General features: G+C 33.9%; 1 protein-coding gene across 11 annotated transcripts in view; it reads right to left on the bottom strand.

Moving 5' to 3' along the window:
* SSBP2 (single stranded DNA binding protein 2) overlaps nucleotides 1-26,969 on the bottom strand; it is a 278,964-nt gene that overhangs the window by 46,127 nt on the left and 205,868 nt on the right. For all 11 annotated transcript variants that reach the window (XR_005832453.1, XM_008711041.2, XM_008711042.2 and 8 more), the window contains 3 exons: nucleotides 12,739-12,798; nucleotides 2,128-2,194; nucleotides 1,126-1,196 (listed from right to left, as the gene is read on the bottom strand). Coding sequence is in view for 10 of the 11 variants with exons in the window: in XM_008711041.2 (XP_008709263.1) it covers nucleotides 1,126-1,196; nucleotides 2,128-2,194; nucleotides 12,739-12,798 (198 nt within the window). In the remaining variant the exon portion in view is untranslated. The remainder of the gene's footprint in view (nucleotides 1-1,125; nucleotides 1,197-2,127; nucleotides 2,195-12,738; nucleotides 12,799-26,969) is intronic.

Below are 26,969 nucleotides of genomic sequence, written 5' to 3'. Positions count from 1 at the left end.
ATAAAAGAAACTATTTTTTCTGATTCTGAGGATAGCATATCTATTAACATATGGGGTTTTATTTTTTTCATGTAACATGTTATCTCTGAAAATTTTGGTTATAATGCCTTTCATGTTTGTATATATATAAAATTTTATGTCGGTTAGAAATTCCTAGGTCTAACTCACATTATTTCGGTGTTGGATTCTTAATTCTCTGACTCCTTTGGTCACATAACAAAATATTAATTTAATTTTTTAGAAGTAGGTACATGAAACAAGTTCCTAAACTGGGCTTATATAGCTATTCTTGGAAAGGATAGAGAAAATAAATTCACTCTTTTAACCAGCATTATGACACACTAACCTCTGACCCATAAGATAAAAATGTAAAATTCTGGATTTTGGGTTAGTTTCCTTGAAATGTAACATTATAAAATTAATTTATATCTCATTCAGTTTTCGCAAGAGAGACAAAAGGATGTTTTACCAAAAATAAATGGTATCCTGGAATAGCATACTTAAAAAACGTCACGAACAGGTAGGACAGATTCAACCTCAGTGCGTACTTCTATAAATTTTGATAGAGGAGTAGGCTAACATCTGATATAGACTGATAGGATTATGCTTGTTCACTAAGACCCATTTAATGTTTCTATCTAAATAGCTATTGTTTTCATATTCTATGAAGAATTATGGTTGTATATAATAAACTGCCAATGGCATTCTTTAAAAGACTTACAGAAATATATTTTATGTTGTTTATTCTGTTTCATAGCTTAGATCAACTGTGTTTTATTTAACTTATTTAACTTACATGTTTATCTTTTATAATTACTCTAAACTTTTAGACTTTCTTAGATTAGTTAGCAAAATGGTAATTAATAGTTCTTTTTTATAATAATCACTTTAATGTATTTCTACAAATATATTTTTTCAAAGTACTAAAGGCATATGTGATAGCATCTGTTAAAATATGGTTTGTTGTTACATCAGTTTGGACATGTCACAGATATTATGTCCTCAAGAGACTAACAACTATGTTATATCAAGCCTTTAATGCATATAATAAAAGCCAGCAAATGATATAGTTTATGTATAAGATGAAGGCAAAAAACTCAGCATCTAGCTTTTTGTGTTATTTACCTGTGGTCCTAAGGGCACCATTCCTCTTGGAGGAGTCATTCTCTGCATTGGCCCACCCATATTTGGATGTCCTTTAAAAAAAACAAAAAAGGTATGAAGATATTAGCAATGTAATGAGCATGAGTGCTAAACCAGGAGATAGTAGTCTCCTCTCTGCTTGGTGTTAAATCTTACTTACTAAGGGACTGGGTAATGGACATCATCTCATCTTGGCTTCCATGGCTACTTTCTGCCTCTTATTACTACTTGCTTACACTCTCCATTCATTGAGATTGAATTTTTCTTCCTACTTTGTGCTGAAATACATCTCTCATACCATTTGCTCCTTGTACCTTGTAACAGTGTAATACAGCCGTACATATCTGTGGTACCTAAATATCTCTGTTTGGAAGGACCTGATTATTGATTTGTTAAATTAATCAAGCCACTCGTTGCTTAGCATCCTGTTTTCCTCATGCTCATCTTTCAGAAGAACGAACTTATCTGAAAAGGGCAGAAGAAATCTTAAGGGATATAATCATTTTAATTCCCACTTGTTAGAAGTTATATCAAAGGTTTTAGAAGTTATTAGTTAAAATATGGATTTTTAGATATTTAATACCTCGATTTCTTATGTTATCACCACTCTCGTATCATGCATAATTAAGTTAGTAAAGGGGCTCCTGGGTGGCTCAGTCAGTTAAGCGTCTGCCTTCAGCTCAGTTCATGATCTCAGGGTTCTGGGATCCAGTCCTGCATTAGGCTCCCTGCTCAGTGGGGAATATACTTCTCCTTCTCCCCACTGCCCGCTCGTGCTCTCTCTCGATCTCTCTCTCTCTCAAATAAATAAATAATATCTTAAAAAAAAAAAAGAGTTGAGAATATAACTCATTTGGCTATGTTACTTGCAAAATGCAACTGGTATAATTATGAAAGATTTATACAAATGAAATTGTCCTTAAAAAATAAAGGATTTATTTGAGAGTCTGCATATCAATTTCACTTTTACTTTAAAGTAGTTACCTTGTTGTCGAGTTGGGTCCATTCCACTTGGAAGTAATGGCTGACTTCCTGGGACACCTCCAAGTGCCTAGGATATTTAGTAAAACAAAACAAAAAGAAATATTCTAAATATTTACAAAACAAGTGCCTTAACAGTTCTCTTTTAAAATTCCTATAATTACAGAATCCATTTAGTATTCTACCAGATTTCTTATATTTCACATTAATTTATAAATTTTAGAGCTCCACATACCTGGTATAAGTTCTTAGTTCTAAAAAGATTCCACCTTGTTCAATTTTGTGGTAAATAAAATAAGTACTTCTTGGAAACAAAAATCTAGGCAAAATTGTCCTATTTCATCCTGAGAAGTAACTGCCTTTCCCTAAAATTAATTTACCATGGGTACTAAAATAGCTAATTTTGCTTCTTGAATATAATCTCTCTATTTTCTACAGATTATTTTATTCATTTGGCATTACAATAGCAGCAGGACTAAAATGCCAAGGGGCCAATATATTTTTTTTTGTCGTTACATTTTCCCTAAGAAACCATTTAGAAAAATAATACTCCAATTAGGTTCAAACAATTTGGCTGAATGGAAAAAGAGAACTAGAAGTGAAAAAGGTGGACTGATTAACAGACAGGGCTTACTTTATGAAGGGTGTGATACCGGGTATATCCTGAATCACAAGTTTCTAACAGTTGTCTGAGCAGCACTCAGAGCTGGACCAAACTAGAAACGATGTATACCTGATCCTATAGAGTATACAGGTACTCATTCACATGAACACATGATCCTGATAACTGGCAAGAATTTCTGTAGGATTCAGCAATTTAACTTAAACCAGAATAAACCTTATCAACTTAGTGAAAAATTTCAAACATTTCAAAAGAAATTCAATAATAAAAAATTTATATATACAGATCAGAAGTGTTTTCTTAATCATTATCACTTGGGATACAGTAGAGAGCTGTCACTTCTCAAGCCATTTTTGTAATTCTTCAATTTTTTTCTTACACGCACACAGAATACGTACGCTACTATATGTTCTGTTCCCTGCTTAACTTTCCAGCGTAATTTCTTGCTGCTGCCCCTACCATTCTAACTCCCAGCCATACCAAACTTCCTTCAGGTTTTTGAAATTCATTAATTTAATCAATAATATCTAAATACCAACCATTAAAAACAAAAGTAAACTGAAACTAAACAATCTCTCATCTCAAGGAACTCAGACCCTTATGTGCCTCTTGTTGACATATTTCAGATCTCAGTTTAGGGATCAGTTCATAGCAAAATTCTTCCATACAACTCCAATCTGGGATAAGTTCTCCTATTTGCTTTAAAATATGTGTACATATATATATATGTTTGTATATATATATATGTACACATGCATATATGTTTGTATATATATATGTACACATGTGTGCATGTACACATATATACATATATACACGTACACATATTTTAATTTTCAAACTTACAGAAAAATTACACAAACAGTACAAAGGATTCCCATATACTCTGACACCAATTTACCAACTGTTAACATTTCACCACATCTGCTCCTGAATCACCTTTCGCCTTCTCTCTATATGCACTTGTTATCATGTTTTTCAGAACCACCTGAGAGCAAGCTGTAGACATTATGCTTCATCACCTCTAAGTACTGCACGGTGTAGTTTTCTGAACAAGGATATTCCCGTACATAACCATAACACAGTTTTTCAAGACAGGAAATCCACATTGGTACAACACTACCATCCAAGCCACAGACCTCAATCGAATTTGCCATTTGTCTCAACAATGCTTCTTTTACTTCCTATGACCAGGATCTCATGGAACACATGTTGCATTTAGTTTTTGATTTTTCACCCTTGTCCAAGCAGGAATTATTTCTTAGTCTTTCCCTGTGATGTCCTCAACAGTTTTAGAGATTGGGTCTTCAATTCTACAGGATGATCTTCTGATGTTTTTTCATGACCCAAAACTCAGGTCCTATTTTCTTAGAAGGCTTCCAGAAGAAATGACGCTGTGCTCCTCTCAGTGAATGACATTAGAAGCATATGATGCTCACTCATCCCATTACCGGGAATGTTAACCTTTCTCATCTGATTGTGTTGGTGTACACCAGGTCTGTACACCATGGGCTCATTACTTTCCCCCTTTGTAATTAATTACTTTTAGTATTAGAGCTATTCCAAGATTGTCAGTATTCCATTCCTCATCAATCATTTATCAACTCACCAGCATCCACTGACAACTCCTAAGCACTAGGATAGTTGCCAAATGGAGATATTCCATGTCCATGATTCTATGTGGTTTCGTTGGCATTCCACTGTAAGGAACAACTCTTCTTCCACCCTTCCTTCCTACTTCAGTCAATGGGTTGTAATCTATTATTATCATTTATTTTAATATTCAAATATTCAAAATTTGGCCAGCAGAATGCTCTTCAAGCTGGTCCTTGTGGTCTTTTGACACGTCTTCATCATATTTTGAGCATTTTCTTTCTTGCACAAGATGTTCCAAGTTCATCTCATATTTTTTTCTAGCCTAGCTCTGAAAACAGACCTTACTCTGAAGGGCCCAGAGCCCTGATTCCCTCTAGTGGAGGACAACATTTAGACATCAAGATCTGAGATCTCAGAGTGCTTATTGTAACTTGGATACACTGCTTTTTGGCTCTCTCAGTAGCTGATGCACTAAAAAAATCTATGTGTGTGTGTCCACACATGTATATGCACACACATATACATCTATGACTAACTCTCTATTTGTGTGTGTGTGAGGGGGTACATACACATGCTATAAATTCATATTTTCCAGCACCAAGTCAACAGGTCTAATTCCAATGTAAAACCTCAGGATTATTTTTAACCTTCTTCTTTTTTATGTTAGTAAATACTTTCTCCAACAGTGAGAAACCTGGCTTTCATTGTCTTCAGTATCTTTTACTTTTTTGCTCAATGTATTTATTTGCTCAACATAACAGATCTCCCAACCAAACAACCATTTCTTTTTTCTGTCACCTCTGGACGACTCCTTCCTCCCTGAACAGCTTAACATGCCGGGGAGGTAAGGGCTGTTTATGTGATTTTATAGGATTTTATACCTCATTTTCATAGAACTTAAATACAATTATGGCTTGTTTTCCTCTCTGTACCTCCAATAGACTGTAAACTCTGAGGGAGTATAGAACCTAACTGTGCCTATTGGCTCAGAGAAATATTTATTGAAGGAATAAAAGAAATAAAATTTAGATTGGGCAATTTTAGGAATCATCAGTGATAAAAGTCCTAAGAATGAAACTGATTTCAAAGAAAAAAAGAGAAAATATATAATTCTTTTTCAAAAGATTTTATTTATTTATTTGAGAGAGAGAGAGAACATCACCAGGGATAGGAGTAGAGAGGGAGGGAGGGAAAGAATCTCAAGCAGACTCTGCACTGAGTGCGGAGCCTGATGCGGGGCTCAATCTCATGACCTGGAGATCATGACCTGAGCAGAAACCAAGAGTCAGATGCTTAATGGAGCGAGCCACCCAGGTGCCCCACAAAAATATAATTCTTTAAAAATACCAAGAAGAGGTAGGAAAGGAAAGTGAAACTGAATAGGAATGAAATTAGAAAGTGGACCAAAACCAACACTTTAGAACGGAGAGTTTTAAGTCAACACTGTCAAAAGTTATTTAAAAAACGAATTAGGAGAACTGAAATTATATGACTAATTAGCATTATCTTCAATTGTGAGTCTGGAATTCTTGTTTTTTAGGTCTCCAAGTGGTTAAAGTTTTATACTCTGGACTTAGAATCTGAATTTCTAACTCTCATTAAGGGCATCAGTTTTATCCCTGGAAACCATTTTCTTCAGAATTTTACTTTTTCCTGTTTATCTTAGAGTATCAGAACAGTTGACGAGTCTTTTAGTTTCTATTCATCACTTAAAATTACAGCATAATCTCATAGAAATCTTGATCAATATCAAGTTGTCTTTCAAAATGAGAGTCTTTTCTCTAAATTTAACTCTTTGGTCATCAGTGTTTGTCTTTTGGTAGGTCAGATCTCTAACTTTTAATAGATTTTTATCAGTCCTGAGATTACCAGATGATTGTTTTGTCCACTAACAAGGCTATAATCGCTACATTCCTTAAAACTTTAACATCAGGAAAATAAATTTATACATCTGTTGGGTTGATATTATTTTCATTTTTTAATATGCTAATCACATTCCATTCAGACTTGTATAACTAGTCACAAATTTTGACATACATTCTTTGTTCTATAAAAGATCTTCACCCTGACAGAGAAAATAACACTAATTATGAGGGTACTTAATAATAACAAATATATTGGGGTGCCTGGGTGGCGCAGTCGTTAAGCATCTGCCTTTGGCTCAGGGCGTGATCCCAGCGTTCTGGGATCGAGCCCCATATCAGGCTCCTCTGCTGGGAGCCTGCTTCTTCCTCTCCCACTCCCCCTGCTTGTGCTCCCCCTCTCACTGGCTGTCTCTGTCCATTAAATAAATAAAATCTTTAAAAAATAATAATAATAACAAACATAATATCAACAATAATACACACTGTGGCTCCTTATATTTATCATTTCACTCAATGCTTACAACAATCCCACGAGGTTATTATTAATCCTTCCTGATGATAAGAAACAGGTTTAATACAATAGTTCTCCCTTATCTATAGTTTTACTTTCTGTAGTTTTAGTTAACCATGGTTTCAGTTACCCATTGTATACCTCAGTCCTGAAACAGATGATTCCTCTTCTGACATACTGGCAGAAGGTCAATAGCAGCCTAAAGCTTTATCACAATGCCTATGTCATTCACGTCACATCATCTCATCACAAAGGCATGTGATCATCTCACATCATCATAAAGAAGAAAAGTGAGTACAGTACAATAAAATATTTTGAGAAATAGAGCCTCAGTCACATAACTTTTACAGTTTATTGTTATAATTGTTCTATTTTATTATTATTATCTCTCGTTGTGCCTAATTTATAAATTAAACTTTATCTTAGATATGTACACACAGAAAAAAAAAACATGGCATATATGGAATTAGGTACTATCTGTGGTTTTCAGGCATCCATTGGACATCTTGGAATATATCCTCCATAGATATGGGGGGACTACTTTTCATAAATAATTTGTTAACTTGTCAATGGTTATACTATTGGTAAGTAGCAGAGCCAAGGCTTCAAATCAGGTCAACGTATTCCAAAAGTTCTAAATATAAGCCTTAACTCCTAGCATTTAAAATAAATGAAATAATATGAAATTTTATTTAAACAGAAAGAAGTGAAGAAATGTCTTGCTTCTTAAAAAAAAATTAGTTCACAAAGGATTCATCATATGATTCCAGTGGTAGGTGCCTCTAGGAACTTAAGATTCTGGCACATATTTCCTTGAATACCATTACCAATATTGTCTCCTCATAGAGACTAAATGCTCACTGATAATAAAAAAGATAGTGAATTTATCAATGCTTTTATGATATAATTCACTTAATAATTTTGGCCTACCAATATTTGGGATGGGCCCCCTCAATTATATGAAATGAAGCAGAATCATCTAATTAAGAAAGTTTAAAAGTAGAAGGGATTTTAGAAATACTTGAGTCCACTCTCATCTTACTGGTAAGAAAATCAAGGCCCAGAAAGTTTAAGTGACTTGCTCAAAGTCATGCATTGCTGGGCATTGCTGGCATTTGGATCTAAGATGCCTGACACAACTGGGATCCTTTCATCAATACCACTGTCATTTTTTTTTTCTGCAAAAAGGCACTACCCACAGAAAACATTAAAATACAGAAATGTTATAGTCTGTATAGGAAAACATTTGTCTTCAAAGCACAACTCACCATTCGACATGTATTTACTGATTTATTTCTCTTTTTTCTATATCTCAACTACTGCAAGTACACTATCCGACATACTAGCCCTTTGCCACATGTAGCCATTTAAATTAAAATTAAGTTAAAAAAAAAGTTCTATTGAGTACTGCTGCATTAGAATGCCAAGTACACAAGAAGAGGGATTCTCATTTAGTTTGTTGATGTATGCCCACAAGGAGAATGGTGCCTGACACATAGTAAACCTCAACAAATACTTGTTAAATGACTGAATATTTTTGAGAGAGATTTTTGCATAGCCCAATGAAGTTTTCAATCAAATACATGGCAATACACTTCTTCTTTTTTTTGCTTATATCCAAAAAGGGAATATCTGTGATAAAATGTTATAAGATAATAGGATATGTTTTGGCAAAAGAAGTAAACATTGCACCAAAAAGTTCTATATACATAAATTTAGTAAGATTGCACAGCATTTACTATGTTCAGTTTTCTTGGTTTGGGAAGGAGAATGAATTTCTTTTGTGCCAGACATTTTGAATTTGTTAATTTCCCATGTTCTACAAATGTAGAAATTAGAAAGGGCATATATCCCAGGATACACTCATAATTCAAAGTCATAAGAAAATATGTTTTTAATTGTGTTTCAAATAATAATTTAAATATATTAGTAGTATAATAATAATAATAATAATAATAATAATAATAAAGAAATATTAAGATCTCAATGACAGAAAGGGATATTTTGAACTGGCCAAAAAATTACCAAATGCTTTCATTATTAATCACTAATTTATATTAGACAGGGATGACATTTAATTTTTAAAGCTAGAGATTTACTAAAGTCATCCTTAAAATTCAGCTATAAGACTCCTACTCAATGTAGAACATACCTCTCTTTATGCAGCTGAGGTCTGATGTTCTTATACTGATATCATTAAATAAAAGTAAAATTCGACATGTGGAAAATTTTACCAAGACAAAATTATTGGTAAAGGACATGCTAAATGGCATTTATCCTGAAATGAGAACATAAAGTGTACTTTAAAATATAGGTTCCTTGTTATAGGGATGTGTAAACTTACTTTCAGTGTATGAATAAACATCCCAACAACTTTTTTTTCTGCTCAAATGCCTGTTGGTATTTTCCCTATGTGAAAAGTAATGAATAAAAATCCTTTCTAAGATGTGCCTATCCTTAGCATCCAGTATGTTTTTCCTTTTATCATGTAAGAACTATATATTCAATATTAATGAAGGATAATCTAATATATTGAATAACCAGAAGAATAAAATATCTGTACTTTTACTTATCTATTAAATATTTAACTAATAATATCTTCTTCTACTCATGAATGAAATACTTGTTCAATGCAAACTTTAAAATGCAGAAATAAAAAAAACCCACTCATAATTCCATTACCCAGAAATTAAGGACATGGTCCTTACAGCCTTTGACAAATGTGTGTCTGTGTGTGGTGAGTTGGGGAAATGCTCTGAGCTTGTACAGTGATATAGAAAAGGTGATATACTACATGTGCTTTGTGACTTCTTCACAGCTAGTGACAGATCATAAACATTTTATCCTATCAATAAATTTAATTCTATAACATGCCTTTTAATAGCTGCACGCTGTTTCACCATTTGGATATATCGTCATTTATTTACTCATCTACTATTGGAGAAATATCTTTGAAACTTTCAGTAGAATGGTCAGATGCAGTATGTTTTTAGAATACCAATATCAGCTTTAGAATATAAAATGGTCAACAGAATTAATCATTTCACATACCTGTTTACAGAGTTTCAGGAATGGTCAGGAATAAAGGATAAACTAAAAATTCTATGGAATCAATAAATGAGTAGTTTATTCTTGGTGTCACTCATTAATAGTCTCTGTATTTCTGGCTGCCTTGGTTTCCTCAGCATAGTGTTGAATAAACAGTGTGAACTTTTCTGATTAAACTTTTTATCTAAGAGGATAAAGACTTGTTCTAGTCCAGGTTCCGGATGCTTCAATACCAATGACCTATTCTGACAGTTGAGCCAATTTCAGTTCAAAATTGTATAGTCAAATATATTTTTTGGACTTAATTTCTAGTTTCATATGTTTTTATATACATTTATTCTCTGCAGTATTGTATATTTTTGTAATCCTACTTTTTCTTCCATCATTTTAGAGGCCATTACCCCTTCCCATATATTTTTTTTTGGTGGAGTGATACTATACCATCTTCCAAATACCCAGTCCTATAAATATACATCTAGTATAAACCATTGTGAATTTAGTCTAGAACCATAAAAACCACCTGAGGAGAACTTAAGTTAAAAATCTACTGTCTAATCATTAGAAATTATAAATTCTGAAAAATCTGTTTATTAGAGGAATGTCTTTTACATATTCAAAATGATTAGTCAACACCACTGGAGAGTATTTCACTTTTTATTTTCTTAGATACAATCTATCAGAAAAACAAATTTTAATTAATCTATGATCATTCTAAATGAAGATGAAATAAAAAAATACTTAACATATCTGTGTTGTTTTTATATGCAACATGCCAATTAATCATCAAAAATAGTTTTTCCAATTCTACTTTAAAAAGACTACATAATGAAACTGAAGAAACATTCTTTTGCTTGAAAAGGTCATGCTCCTAAATAGGTTAAACATTTCCTAAAACAATATGTTTACACTATTAACACAACCTGCTCAGAAAATTCTTTTTAAAAATAGTATAAATGCAAATTATTATACATTTGAAAGACAGATGCTTGAATTAATGAAGTTTAACTATATAAATGTGTATGGGGGGGATATGAGTGGACAAAAAAGAGCCACTCAGACAATTATTCTAAAATATACTTAGGTAGAGACTGTTTAAAATTCTTGAGGAAAAACAGTCTGAATTATTATTCTTTATTACCTTTAAAATTTCAATTGCCTCTTTTAACAATCCAAAGGCATAATTACTTGCTCTTAAAAAAAGGTTCAAACAATCTAGATTTACCACAACCCAGTCCTTTTCCACAAAGCGTGTTTTCCATTTTGTGAGTCTCTGTAGATATGGAAACCAGCATGGTCTGTTATATGTGGCAGGCATTTCAACAATGCCAAATGGACGCAACTCGAACAATCCCATCAGATTTTCATCATTGATACGGAATATATGGAGTCAAAAAATTTTAGTAACACACTTGGCACAAGAAATTCACATTTCCCTAATTCAGATTTTCAGGAACTTCTTAGATCTACATAACATAGAAAGCTACGGATGGGATATCTGAAAGAGCATGAAGACTCCAATGAAAGATACAACTTTCCATCCTTTAGTAGGAAATTCTAAAGACTCAGGCACCTATATAAGAAGATCTGACTATCAGTATACACAGGTTCACCCACAGAGAAAATAAAACTCCCATATGTTGCGACACTTGGCATCTGTGCTCGTCCTTTTCCTATTTCATGCCATGTTTCCCTGGCCCTACGTACTGAATGCAGATTCATCTGAAGGGAACAGCTCCTCCAGGAGCTAATGTGAGGGCTCCCAGCACTACAACCATGAGATGATCTGGCACTGCTGCCTGTTTACAGCTCTCCCTCGGGGGTGGATGTGGGTGCTGGCATTCCTTGCTGTGCACTAGCAGCAGAGAACACCAGCAAACTGGGACACTTGAAGGACACCGCATAATTTCAGTAAGAGTGAGGAGAGGAGAAGCAGAACTCTGTTGCTATCAAATATGGTAGAAGCGCAACTTTCTTGTTGCATTTTCGGCCAGGAAGGAAGTTAAGAGATGAAGAGAGTACGAATGAGAAAGAATTTATTGGAATGACAGGGCTTGCTTTAGATCTTGGAAAATGCTGAGGCATACAATAACAGAATTAAAGAAAGTAACAAAACAATTATTCGATATAAATATTCCATAAAGTTAAGCATTTAATTTCTTCGTGTGTTATATAAATGTACATATTCTGTATCTTAAAACTAAATTATAAACTCCTTGCAAGTAAAAATTGTGCTTTAATGTCTTTAGCTAATAAATATTTCTGACATTGATTAAAAAAACTATGTAAGGATAAAAGCTTATGAAATCTCAGAGCTCTAGTAGGTAAAAAAATAATCGGAAGATCTATTGCTAATGATTTATTTATTAATAGATCTAACCCTTATAGAAGCAGCTAATTATATTCTCGATATATCATTATAATTGGGCAAAACTGATATGAGTATTATAACTGTGATACTGAAACTATATTATATAAAAATAAACCAAAATATGTTCATAGAAAATTTCCTTGCCCTCTTTTAAATAATAGTATTTGGCATTTACCAAAATTATATATATTCACATACACAATTAGTTTCAAAGTATATGGTAGACTTCAAGGCTCAGCAAACTTTTTTTCTATAAAGATCCAGATAATAAGTATTTGAGGGTTGTAGGCTACATATGGTCTCCACCACGACCACTCAAATCTACTACAGAGTAAAAGAAGCCACAGACAATATGTAAATGAATGAGTGTTGCTGTTTTCCAATCAAACGTCATCTACAAAAACAGTCAGCCAACATATGGACAGCAGTTTGCCAGTCCTTGAAGTAGATTATATATTACCAGAAATAGCACTAAAGGGGATAAAGAAAGGATAATTTAATATTTTTATAGGAAAAAAATATTCATGACATTTTTAAGATCTTTACTGGTTCTTAAAAACAACAACAACAAAACCCATAGACTTAAGTAGCACATGAATCTTACCTGGTTAGGTATCCTCAATGGGGGCCTTGGACCTCCAGGGTACCGAGGTGACATAAAAGGCTATTGAAGTAAAACAAATAAATAAACAAAACAAAACAAAAAAACAGCACAATGTAAAATACGGATCTGAAAATAAACTGTTTTAAAGAATTTTCGAATTATACAAAACATAAATCAACTTATTTCCCCACGTGGTTGCTTTCAGGAGAATAAACGCTTTTAAGAAAAATCACCATCCAATTTTTATTTTGTAGAATATCTGGAACATTTTCCAAAAAGAATATAAAAACATCAAAGATGACTAAAGTAACTAAAGCAAAAAAATTTTTTAAATGTTAATTATTATTAAATAATGACATTTAAATGGCAAAAAAAAAAGATTAAGGAATTTAGGCAACTGCATCTCAGCAAAGACTTCAGGAAGAGGTTTAGTGGCTGTATCAATACATAAACTGGGTTCTGAACATATACTTTGGATTCAATTATTCAGTTTGGTTACCAATTTCCTTTAATATTATTCACTTTTCCTTTCGTACTTGTTTAAAATGGTAAGGAAATTTCTTTTCCATAGGTTCTTTGTGGCGAAAAGAGCTTTGGCTTTCCTTTTTTAAGTGTTTGTTATAATTCAAAATTGATTGTAAATTTTAAGTTTGAAATTTCTTTGCGTATTTTGAGCTTAGCAGGTTATGAGCTGTGTACTTTTAACAAAAGAAAAAAATTGATCTTACATTAAAATTCAAGTCAATTTATCTTGTTAGATAAATCAGATCCTGCTAAAATGTGCTGACTCTGTCAGTCCAGAAAACATTCTGAAAAATATTCTAAAAATAACATTTTAATTACTGCCCAATGCTGAGTGGAAGAACATTTTCGATCACTCACATTCAGGCATCAAATTTTTCAAAGTATATTCCTAACATTATTCAATTTCCATTTTTACAGAAAAATTATATAATTTTGTTTAATTATATCACACTATATAATTTACTTAAACTTAAGATTATTCCTTATATGTAACATAAGTAAATTATCAACTCTAAATGGTTGAATATCATGAAGTAAGATATTAAGAGTGAAGTAAATATAAATCAAGGATCAATTTAACATAAGCTTGGGCAAGCCAAATCTATGGTACTTTACATAATTAAATTCCATATTTATAACGTATTTTCTATAAACATTTTAGAAACTGAGCCTGTAGTTCTTGGCTACATTTTAAAAGCAGGGTTATTTTAAAAAGCAGCATCTGAAAAATAAAATCCTAACAAATTTATGCTGTATGGACTGTTTCTATAATATCTTTTGCAAGATTTGACAAACCAACAAGAGGAACTTGAGAGTTAAACAAGCAATTCAGTTTTGTGCTCACTGTGCTCTTACATGTTAGTCAGACCATTATTGTATGTTTTCCTATGTTAATCTTTATGCTAATCAGAAGATCATTTTAAATGGACAGAAACACTGGATTATTCAGGTAATACTGTCGCCTCCAGCTGATAAAACTTAAGTGGATTTTCCAATTTTAACATTGAAAGAATGTTTAGTTTTCATGTATTTGTTCAAAATTGTTTCTCTTTTATCCTTTCTAGACTACTCTAAATAGAATTAGTTAGTTAACTATACTGCCAACTAGAAGCTTATCCCAATATTCACATTCCCTCTGCTTTATTTCTAATCATCTAATTTCATTTATGGAACTGCCTTTTAAATTCTGGACTCATGTAAAAAATTTAGTAATTAAGTATTGTATTATTGGTCTTGGAATGTTTGCCTTCCTTTCACAAAGTGATGTTTTATGACACGTTTATTAACCCAAAATGTATCGATTTTGTTTTTGAAACATGGAGAAATAAAAATAGGTTTACTAATAATTCCTGTCTATAAAATTCACTTTGAAATGGAATCTGAGGTAGAAATTATGTTAAAAATATTACTAAATACCAAATGCTGAGATAAACATTGCGATGGACCTTATTCGAAATAGAACATTTGAGATCTGCATATTCCTCTGAATGTAAAATGATGTTTCAGTGTTAATATAATGGACTATCTGAAAAGAAAGATTTCTCTACTCGATGGTACTGTGAATAAATGTATTTTAATGGGATTGTCATACTGTCCTGACTGTGAGGCACCATCAAGGAACTACTGAGAGGGGGAGGCAGAGCTTGTGGTAGCTCTACAGAGGAAGATTGAGAGAAAAGTTCTCTAAATCTTTAGTTAATTTATTTCCTCTTGTATGCCCCCCTCCAAGTTCAAATTTATGTGTTTTTGACCAAAAAAAGGAAAAAAGAAAAAAAGAAAAGAGAAAAGAAAAAAAAGAAAAGAAAACCACTTATAAATTCCCATCTGTATCCATCCAATTACAGAAAAAATGACAAAAATCTAGTTGACTGGGATAAAAAACTACTCCTTCTACCTAAAATACAAAGATTGCTGTGGGTAAAGCCCTTCTGATATCGAATTAGTGCTGTTGTAACATAAGCTGTCACTATTCAGACTGAACGTGACCTTAGATGACCTAGTCACCACACAGGCCCTCACTTGCCTCCTTGCTGAGGTAGAGACACAGCAACCGAACCCACGAGAGTTTGCATACTAGCAACTGAGAATGTTCTACCAACATTCAGAAGCCAATTTCCTTTCAGATATAATTCAAGATATTAAAACTAATTTAAATTCTTTAATGGTAAAATACTCAGCTAAGAGGTTACCATCTGATCACATGAAGTGTATCTATTGACAGACATGTCAATGCTCTCTGCATTAACAGCTTGGGAAGAACAGGTTCTTGAAAAGAATTTTTGGCTAGGAAATCATCTTTATATTTGGGGGAAAAGTTTTTTTTTAATAGTTTGGGCATTAAAATACTTGCCTGAAGGTGTCAGGTTGGTGAATCAATATTTTAACTGGAAAAAGCCTTCATCCTGAAAAAGCTATTTATAATGTCTGTGAAAAAAACATTTGACTGGGAGTCAGGGCCTGGGTTCTAGTTTTGCAATAACACTAATTAGCAGAGGGCCTCTGGGCTAAAAAACCTTTCAGGGCTTTAATTTTCTAAACCATAAAATGAGGGAGTTGGACTGGATAATCTCTAAAGTCCCTTAGCAAAATGAAAAAAATAAAACAAAAAACACCCAAAACAAAACTCCGTGATTCTGTGTTAATTACCTTCAGCATTACCCTTATGCATACAGATTTGTATAATGTAAGTAGCTATGAATATTTGAAATGTGTAGGGGTGGCGAGATAGGCATATGCTCCTAACTCGAAAACCACTTTTATCAAGGAGCTGGAGAAACGTATTCCCGTGCTTTCCAGAGAAAAGGAAAACCTAGTTAAAGAAAAAAATACTCCAACAATGATGCACTTTGTTCAGATCAAAGGTCAATCGGAAGAATAAAAAAAAAACTGAACTTCTCAATTAAAAGGTATACTAGCAATTCTTTAATTCAACAAATGTGTGTTCAATACCTACAAATATACTTTGGGATAAGTCATTGGACATTTCAGTAAACAAAGCAGATCAAGTTCACTGTCCTCTGATTAGGATTTTTTCAGGTTCCATTCTTGTAATTAATAGGATAAACAATTTTCTGGAAGAACTGTTTTCTCTATCAGCCCACTAATTTGAAGAAATAGGATGTTCTCTTCACCAAATGGCAAGTATCAATGAAAACCCACAGAAAATAATATTTCAATCTGTTGCCTTCCCTCAGAAGTCATAATTACATCCCCCCGACTTGACAGAACATGTAGTGCTATGAAGGAATGAAAATCAAGGCTATGCTTTGATTTTGGAAAAAAGTTTTCCAAATGAGGCAAAACTCACGGAATCAGGTTCTTTATAACACAAGATAAAATGAGTAGCGCTGTTAGTGCTCTGACATATGGAAACTACATTTATAGGCATAAATTCTTTCTACGTGTTTCAGCTACCTGCCCAGACAGAATGGGATAACCCAAAGTGAAAGGAATAAAAACATATACAAAGCCTGAGAATTCAATAAAATTTGGTGACTAAATGAATGGGGGAAAAAGAACTCTAATTGAAATACAAACCAAATGTCTATCTCATTTCCTCTAAGTAGTCTTTTAGAGAAAATATCATACCATTTAGAATCATAATTTATTTCAGAATGAATGTCATTCAATCTTAAAGGATTATTATTTTCCATTATATCAAGAATTATTCGTGGAATTTTAAACTTCTGCTTCCCTAAAAGAGAGATTTTCCTTTATTCTGTGCCCTTTCTGCTAGTGGAAGGTAGTCTGTCTCTTATTTGATCTTTCATAAACCCTTAGTGTTTTATCTCAATTCCCTGACAATTAGAAGGAACCAGCTCTTTCTCTTTCCTCATGCTAGTTGAAGTTGGATTGCTCAGATGATTCTTTCCTTCTCTGAAGATTCCAAATGTTCCCAATGGAATTGTTTTATAAATAATATACCCATCCTGAGAAATAAAGAAAATATTAGTGAAGGCTGTAGAAAAACAGGATAGAAGAGGAAAACTGAGGACATTAATGAAAGTAGAGTTGACAAGATTTGACAATGCACTGGATACACGGAATGAGAAAAAGAGAGGAACCAAAGATAAATCCCCAGTTTTTGGCTTGAGGTTATGCTTTTACAGAAGTGGGGAAGATCCAAGGTTTAAGTGACTACCTGTAATCTGACTGCCATGCTAGACTGGGAGCTTCTTGTAGGCTGGTACCATGGCATCTAATGTGGTATTTAGCACATAGTAGGCATTCAGCACATTTTTTAAATGAATAAAGAAATATGTGGTATTATAGTTGAATAAGACAAGCACGGAGCTCCAATATTTCAGTTATGGCTTTAAGGTCATTGTGGCATGGGAACAGATTTCCTTCCAACTGTGAACCTTTGTGTTATTGTTGATCCAAGATGAGTTTTGGGGAGACACATAAAAAAAATATTCAACTTGCAAAAAAAAAAAAAAAATTTACCCATCCTGAAATTACAGGTGCTAAGAACTATTTTAAGCCCTAACTTCTTTTAATATACATGATAAACTGTACATCTTAAATGACACATTGCTCAAATGTTAACTTTAATATTTTCTTGTTAAAAAATATTTATTTATTTATTTATTTATTTATTTATTTATTTGAGTATGGCTTTAAGTATATTTGAGTGTAGTTGACATACAGTGTTACATTAGTTTCAGGTGTACAACAGTGATTTGACAAGTTTATACACTATTCTATGCTCACAAGTGCAGCTACCATCAGTCACTGTAATATTTCCTAACATTTTAAAAGTTTTTAGAAAACATATAACTGATTTATCAACACCAGAATATTCTCTGTTTCTTGAGACTACCCTGTGTTCTTCTTTCTCTGCCAAGTAAATTTCTACTGACCTCCCTAGGGACAGTTTACATGTCACTTCCTCTTTGAAGAATCTCTATAGGCTCCGCTCCTTCGACTTCTTAGCACTTTGTTCATTCTACTATCATAAAGGATTCAGTACAATACAGTATAATGTGTGCCCTGATATGAAGGAAACCCACTTCAGAGGCAAGAACACAAAACCATAGCAGAGCAAGGAATTATCTTAATGTCAAGGTAATTAATCCATAAAATAAAGTTGGTATTTCCAAGAATCCTTAAAATGGATGTAGCAATATATAAATCAACTTATCTCTCTTTTTCTTTTTTTTTTAAAGAGGGAGAGAGTCACGGTGGGGGTCAGAGGGAGAGAGTGAATCTGAAGCAGGCTCTACATCCAGCACGGAGCCCCACGCAGGGATGGATCTCACAGTCCTGAGATTGTGACCTGAGCTGAAATCAAGAGTTGCATACTCAACTGACTGAGCCACCCAGGTGCCCAAATCACCTTATATCTTATTTTAAATATTTATATGGCTTTAGAAACTCTTTATTTATTTATTTTTAAAGAGTTTATTTTTAAGTTATCTCCACACCCAACGTGGGGCTTGAACTCACAAACCTGAGATCAAGAGTCTCATGTTCCACCAACTAAGCCAGCCAGGTGCCCCTAGAAACTCTTTAAATATTAGTCTCTGAGAATAAACTGATAATAAAGAAAATTTAAAATCATTAAAAAATAAGTTTCTTTAAAATGCCACTTAAGCATTTTCTATATATTACTTATATACTATGTATAACACATACTATTTTCTATATACTCTATTTTATTTTATAAGCACAATTTAGAACAAATCAGTGAAGAAGAGAAGAATAATACTGATCTCTTTAGAATGGACAAATGTAACATTTAGAACAGTTTACTCTTATGAAAGAAGTCTGAGGTATGTTCTAAAACACAATTTTACGGGACTTATCTAATGTAAAGTAACAACTTTCTGAGGACAAAATTATTCATGTGGAATTTGCTTCTAATTTTGAAAAAAACAGTGTCTTTTTAAAATGACTGAAAGAACACAATTACCAAGTTTAAGAAAATAGGAACTGACGAAACAACTTAAAAAATGAACATTCACTTAAAAAATGACTTCCTCACAGAATTACCCAACTGAAGTTTTACAAATTTTATATTGTACAATTATAATAAACTCTGACATATAAAATTTTATTTGAGTGTAACTTTTGGACACATTTTATAGCAGAACGTTTTACTTTTTTAGAATTTAGTAGGTTAACCTCCTTACTGTGTAAAAGGAGGCCCAAAGACCAAATTTCTTAATTGCCATTTTAGTTTTCTAATAGAGATAACATCCTGCTACAGTAATACCTTTATGGACTGAAGGCAGCTACACATACTTCATTCTTATGACCAAGTGACCACAAATAAATTGCCTGACTTGGCACTTCCTCCTGGGCCCCCCAGCAACTGTGCAACCATTCACTTAATGCAGAATTCTTTACCCTTGCTACCACTCAAGCAGGAAAAGCTGAAAAGGCAGTGGTATTTCAGGTAAGCAAGTTAATTTGCATATAAAGCACTAATTAGCATGTGCTCTTGATTCACTGAACTAAAAAGAAATGCGCCAACTGAAATAAAATCAATTTAGTAATCTCTAGCTCTCTTTTCTTACATATTTTTGGTAGAGTTTCGATAATATATGTTGTCTTTAGTCCACTTATTAATGTGTTTTTAAGTCACATGTCAAAAGGCAATAGAAGATGAGTAGGGAACGGTGATAAAGAGATGTGGTATTATTAGAAGAGCATCGTCATTATCATCAAACTGTTCATTATAATCTGATAACTTATAATGAGGTTCATGAGGAAGGAAAGGAAGCAGTTAGCACATTCTAAGAGAGAATACAGAGTTGCATTCAATAAATATTTGGTTGGTTCCATAGCTGGCTCATTGACTCAGGGAATGAACAACACTGATGGAAGACTAAAAAAAAAAACAGCAAAAGATGGAATAAAGTTTGGTTCTCTCGCATAAAATCTCACCTGACCAATGTGTCTTGTTAAAAATAGGTGATACCTCTTGCTATTGTAAACACTAAGCCCCAGGACTAGCATAGTATATCTGATTTGTCTAGTGAGTACATGCTTATCGATGATGTATAGAAGGGAAAATTCTGCTTGCTTCAATAGGATAATTTATATCTTCCAGAGGACCTAATAAAAACAGGTAAGGAACAAAGTGTTGACCCCAAGAAGATACTGAATTACAATAAAATATCCCAATCAACAACGTCTAAGAGAATTTCTAATTTAGATGACTAATAAGGCCTTTTACTCCCTCCTATTCCGTTCAGGTTTCTCTCAGTTGTGTCCTACAGTACCACGTTTACACAAAGGACCCTACCTCATCTTTTTAGATTGAAATATATTCAGAGAGAGAGAATCCTCAGACATGTTTAAGCTTACATATTTTCTTTCCATTAAGAAAAGGCTAAGCATTTAAGTAAGAATATTAAGCATTTTGTCTTCCTATTGTATTGTCTTTAGCCCATAACCATCTTTAGTCCAAAATCTGTAAGAAAATGGTTATTTGCCAAAAAGTAATTTGCTTCTATCACCACTTAGGCAAAAACACAAGATGCAAAGTGACATATAGGTAGAAAAAAATATTATATTAATTACATAAAGACCAAATATCTAGCTCACTTGGTCCTGTGCAGTTATGGCTTTAGACAGATTAAATCTTTCTTCTGATATTTTTGATGTACTGTTTAAGCAGACAAAGGGAATAGGTAAGACACAATTCTATGACATAAAAATTATTCTAGAATCTTTCAAGGGAAAAACTTCTCCCAAACAAAATTGTTCGAAATGTTAAATATGGCAGGTTTTAATTATTTTTTATAGTCCTGGAAAGGTAATAAAAATACGTTCACTATAAGATTTTACCCAAAGCATAAACATTCCTTTAAACACTAAATACTAAATATTACCTTTTATTTACTTTGTGTCCATTTTTTAGTTAATTCAATTCTCTTTACTGTACAAGATTTTCCTTATATAGATCTATCTCTTTTTTTTTTTTTTTTTTTAAGAGAGAGAGGTGGGAAGAGGCAGAAGGAGAGGAAGAGAATCTTAAGAAGGTTCCACACCCAGCGTGAAGCTGACTCAGGGCCTGAACTCACAATCCTGAGATCACAACCTGAGACAAACTTAAGAGTCGGATGCTTAACCAACTGAGCCACCCAGGTGCCCCAGATTTTCCTAGATAAACTTCTATTCTCTATTTTTCAATTCCCTATTTCATTTAGAAGTAAATCTTCTTCCTTAATTGTGCTAACTTTCTTCAACTCATGTGCTATCAATAATAAATAATACTGAGAATATTATTTTGAAAAATCTTTAGTGTTGTGATTTCTGCATATCACTACAGCCATCTTTCGTATAGTAAAAGTGCTCACATATTTTAATTTTTATAATTCCATGAGATGCTTCAGGAGTTTTCTGTAGAAAAGTAATGAAGCATAAATTATACATCAAATGAATTTCGTCAAAGTTACTTTAAAATTCATATATCTTAATTTGTTTAGTTTCTTTTCTGTTTTCCATAAAAACCTCCATCAGACATTACTGACACCCCAGTGGATAAGACACTCTTGATTAACACATTTTAATTCCAACTAGTATTAAACTAATTTAGCTCACAAAATGACATACTTGTGCTAGCGCGTTCTGCTGATAAGCATAAATATGTAGCTTATCTCCCGTACATCTTAGATATTCTATCATCATCAACACTTAATTAAAATAACTCATATAAAATAACTGTAAAGTATTACCAGATCCAGTTTCCTAGATGTTATTTTTGTAAGGCTAATCCAATTCAGCACAGTCTTATAAGCAGGTTGATTCTTTTGATATGGATTTAGTCTCAGCATCAAAATTGCTCACTCACATTATGGGCCTTTTCAAGAAGATGAGACTATTTCTCAAGCCTTCATTACATATACTAGAGGTGTGTGGCAATGGACTTCTGGACTGTGAATGGGGACCATGCTGTCTGCTGGTCTAATAAGCTATAAAAGTTCATAATGTTCTATAAAAAGATTTAATAATTTGTTTTAGGTCAATTTATATTCACAAATACAGATAGGCACATTTTGTTGCTGTCTGTGAGGCAAGTAGCTGGAGTCCCACATAAGCTGAATCTGGCTCCATGCTGCCTCCCACTACTGACTGAAGTCACAGATGGATCAACCCATATTAATGTATTTAAAAAATTACGTTATGGATACGAGAATATGTATTTGGGATTTCTAATTTATAAAAGAAGCTATAACAATCATTTTTCAAAACCACTCATTTTTTTCATTAAAGAATGCAAAAGTATTCTATTCTTCCTTTTCCCTATTTTATATTCATACTGCCATGTAAATGTGTCCCAGATGACAGTATAGGAGAGAGGTACTTTAATTTACTGAAATGTTCCACAGGAAGGAAGGAAGGAAGGAAGGAAGGAAGGAAGGAAGGAAGGAAGGATTGGAAGGAAGAGAAGGAGGGAGGGAGGGAGGAAGGAAGGAAGGAAGGCAGGAAAAAAGAAAGAAAGAAGAAAGAAAGAAAGAAAGAAAGAAAGAAAGAAAGAAAGAAAGAAAGAAAGAAAGAAAGATGAAGGAAGGAAGAAATAAAGGAAGGAAGGAGGGAGGAAGGAAGGAAAGAAGGAAAGGGAAGGAAAACACCTCCCACAGCCTATGATGAGATAAGAAAGGGGAAGTAGTGCTAATATGGTAGGGAAGATTCTACTGATTAAGCAGTAGTCTTTTCAAATTCCCAAATAGCAATAAGAATGTTAAACTGGCCTATGGTCTTGGTCTTCTACTACAAGTGGCAGATTATATATATATTTACTTTCTTTAAAAATGAAACAATACTCTCATATTCACTTGGTTACTTACCTATAAACATAAAATCTATATTTAAAGTTACAAAACTCATGTCTAAACTTTATAGCATAATCTTTCTACAGAAGAGGTTTTTATAGCAATTGTTAATGCACCAAAAAGTCTGTTTTGGAACTAGAGCTTACTAATTTGACTAATGCTAGAATGCATAAAAAAAGCAATATGAGAAAATTCAAGTTGCACAGAGTGAAGTTACGTCTCCATCTCCAATTTAAAATATACATTTTGATATACAAGTCTTAAATAGATATATGTACACAAAATTGATAAGACAAATTCAAATGGAAAATATATTTACTGATGTCAAGGTAACGTGTAGAATACAAAAATGACAGAAAACAGGCAGTATTCACATTTGAAAGCACTTTAAGTAATTAATTCTATTTTACTCTTTCTTGAAAAGCCTCCTACTGTTCCGATTACTCTATTCCCTGGCATTATATTTTCTACTCAAGATTATACCGGCTCGCTGGGTATAATGGATGATACCTGGCAATAGCCTATATGCTCTTCTGAAAGGCACCAGCAGGGCTGTTTTCTTTGTTCCTCGGCAGGGATGAACAGTTGGTAACAGCCAACACTTCACTCCCAGCAGCATTTCTTTGGCCTCCTCCACCTCCCCCTCCAGCCACTGCCTCATCTCTTGCTTTCCCTTTACAGCAAAACTCTGAGTTGGGCACACTTATTGTCTCCAATTTCTCTCTTCCCAGTTTATCCTCAATCTATTTTTATTCGGCTTTCATGCCCATCACTCCACTGAAACTGGCCTGATCAAGGCCACAAATTACGTCCTTGTTAAACCCAAAGGTCAATTGTCAGTCCTCAACTAATGTGAACTATCAGTAGCATTTGACATAGCCGATTATTCCTCTCCTTGAAACATTTTCTCCATGTGGCTTCCAGGATACCACAGTGCCTGGCTTTCTCCTTATCTCTTGGACTGCTCCCTCTCATTCTTCTTTGGTGGTCCCTCCTCACCTCCCTGACTTCTTGACATTAGAGCGCACTAGGGCCATTGTAGAGCTTTTTGTCTCTATCAGTACTCACTATCTTGGTGTTCTCAACCAGGCTTATAGCTTTAAATATTATCCACATACTAACAACTCCCAAATGATTCTAGCCCAAGCCTGGACCCCAAAACTGCAGACAGATAGTCTGTTCCCTACTCAACATCTCCTGAATATCTGATAGCCATCTTAATCTTACTGAGTTCAAAATTAAGCTTCTGGTATTCCCTCTCATATCTCTTCTTGCAAGTTTGACCTACATCAGTAAATGTCAATTCTGTTCTTCCAGCTGAAGAAGTCAAAAGCCTTGCTTTTGTTACTATCTCCCTTAATGGACTCTAAATTCCATGTGGGCAGGGATTTCTATTTATCTTTTTTTTTTTTTTTAATTCATAGGGAGCACATATGGCCCGAGGTCAGGGCTAGGCAACGTGCCCTGGGATGGCACCCCACTTCATAGGCCCCAGTCATACATCCAGGAACCTGTCTTTCACTGAGCTGCGTGCCTGCAGGCTTACTCCCTCAACCTTCACCCCTACCTCACCCACCTCCTTGAGTTGCAGTAAATGTTTGGTGCTGTGTGTCATCAGCAATCTTTGCCAATGGTTCTCAAGTTTTAGTTTGTAAGACTCATCTGTTAAAAACAAAACAAAACAACAAAAACAAAAGATTTCTGCCTCACTCCCTACCCCCACGAATTCTGACATACTGGAAGTTGGTTGACATCCAGGACTCTCCTGTCAGTACTGCACAGAACACACTTGAAGGAACATTGTTCTTAGTCTTTACCCTTTAGATTTCTTAGAAGCTATCTAGTGGTGGGCAAATTATGCTCACCCACTAAGTGTGGCCTACCATTTGCTTCTGTAGATAAAGTTTCCCTGGAACAGTTTCATTGCACAGTGTCTGCGGCTGCTTTTACACTACAAGGACACTACAACAACAGAGTCGAGCAGTTGTAACTTCAAAGCCTCCAAAGCCTAAAATTTACAGAAAAAGTTTGTCAACTCCTCCTCCAGATACAAGACAAATTATTTCTGAACACCACCCAGTGATAAGTTCTCTTTTAAAAAAGCTGAAGACAGGGGCACCTGGGTGGCTCAGTTGGTTAAGCATCTGCCTTTGGCTCAGGTCATGATCCCAGAGTCCCGGGATCAAGTCCAGCACGGGACTCCTTGCTCAGCGGGGGGGAGGGGCTGCTTCTCCCTCTCTCTCTCTGCAGCTTCCCCTGCTTGTGCTCTCGCTCTCTAATAAATAAAATCTTAAAAAAAAAAAAAAAAGCCAAAGACATTCTAATGTATACCTAAGATAAATCTATCCCACCCATATAGGGCATTTATAATATGCGTAATAACCCATCCTTATCTTTATTCTTTGTTTTAAGTTTTTGATTTAAGTAATCTCTATACCCATCCTGGGGTTTGAACTCACAATTCCAAGATCGAGAGTGGTATGTTACACCAATTCAGCCAGCCAAGTGCCCCACCCATCCTTATCTTTAATTCCCCAAAGAATGGTGACCATTTTGTTTCTGTAACCAACATTAAATAAAACTAAAATTGTTATACATTGCCTTTGTATATTCGCAATTTGATATATATTCCTCACCCCACCCCAAGTAGCTATAATAAAAACTGAAGCAATCGGGGAAGAAGTTTCAAAATAAGATCTTTTCAAAAGAAAAACTGTACTTTCAAATTAGCTGAAAAATAGATAAACCCTAATCACAGATGTAATTTTAAAATAGGATATTTTATTTCTTCCGACTAAATATCCTAACACCTTTAGCTAGCAGATGCAGCATTAAAGAAAAAGGAAAACCAATATTGGTCTAGGATGGCTAAGTTAACTTTTTCTCAAATATTCATTTTGATAAATAAACAAATAAAGTAGGGTTTTCTAACAGAAAACGATTTCATTCCATTCTACTGAGACACCCATGTAAAGACTCCGAAGCCCTGATTCTTCTTTGCTCTCTGTCCATCTAGTTACTGCTGTAGGATCTTCAGTTGTTTGAAACTGCAATTTGTTAAAAAGCTTACTTAGTTACTCAAGCTGAGCAGTTTTAATTTGTTCTAATAGTTGAGGCCAGAAAAACTATTACCACAACTGCAGGAAAGCATTATCAAAGCCAGCAGCTGCCAGGCACCTTTATTATTTTTTTTTTAGACTGCTTTTATCTTTATATTAGAGAAAAACTTGTTCAATTTTCGATATTTAAGAATCTCTGTTCTTTAAAGATTCAAAATTATATTTTGAAGAAAATTAAACCTAATTTTTATGTCTTGAACTTTGATAAATAAGCAATCTTCCCCACCTCCACTCTCCAGATCCTGGTGTATTTAATTCTGAAAAACACTTATTTTTAATGTCTGGATTTTTAAACTGTATATACTGACAATGTTCTAGTTCAGTAAGTCAAGTCTACTCGAGATTTTTCAGTACCCTGTCATTCGAAAACTAAGGAAAGATATACTAACTAATTTTTTGGCTCATTATCTAAGATTAGAGATGCTAGCTACAACTTCCAGGGAGAGGAAAGGGAGTTTCTCCTGGTTTAGGGTATTTCCTAAAACTAACTCTGCAAGCAGCCATGGTCAGGATGGATAAGAGGAAAGGAAAACCAATGGGAGTAAAGGTAATATGAAGATTAATAATAAAAGAGAATTGAGAAAGCAAGTAGACTATTAAACTATATGTATAAATAACAGGGTAAAAAGGGTGTAACTGATTATAGAATAGTTGCATAAAAGTTTAAATAGGAATAGCAGAGCAGGGGTGCCTGGATGTCTCACTCAGTTAAGCATCCCACTCTTGATTTTTGCCTCCCATCATGATCTCAGGGTCATGAGATGGGTCCCTGCATCAGAGCTCATAATAAATAAATAAATCT

This window comes from Ursus maritimus, unplaced genomic scaffold (genome assembly GCF_017311325.1).
Source record: "Ursus maritimus isolate PB19 unplaced genomic scaffold, ASM1731132v1 scaffold_5, whole genome shotgun sequence".
NCBI classification, from domain to species: domain Eukaryota; kingdom Metazoa; phylum Chordata; class Mammalia; order Carnivora; family Ursidae; genus Ursus; species Ursus maritimus.
This window is presented reverse-complemented; position numbering and strand designations above follow the sequence as displayed.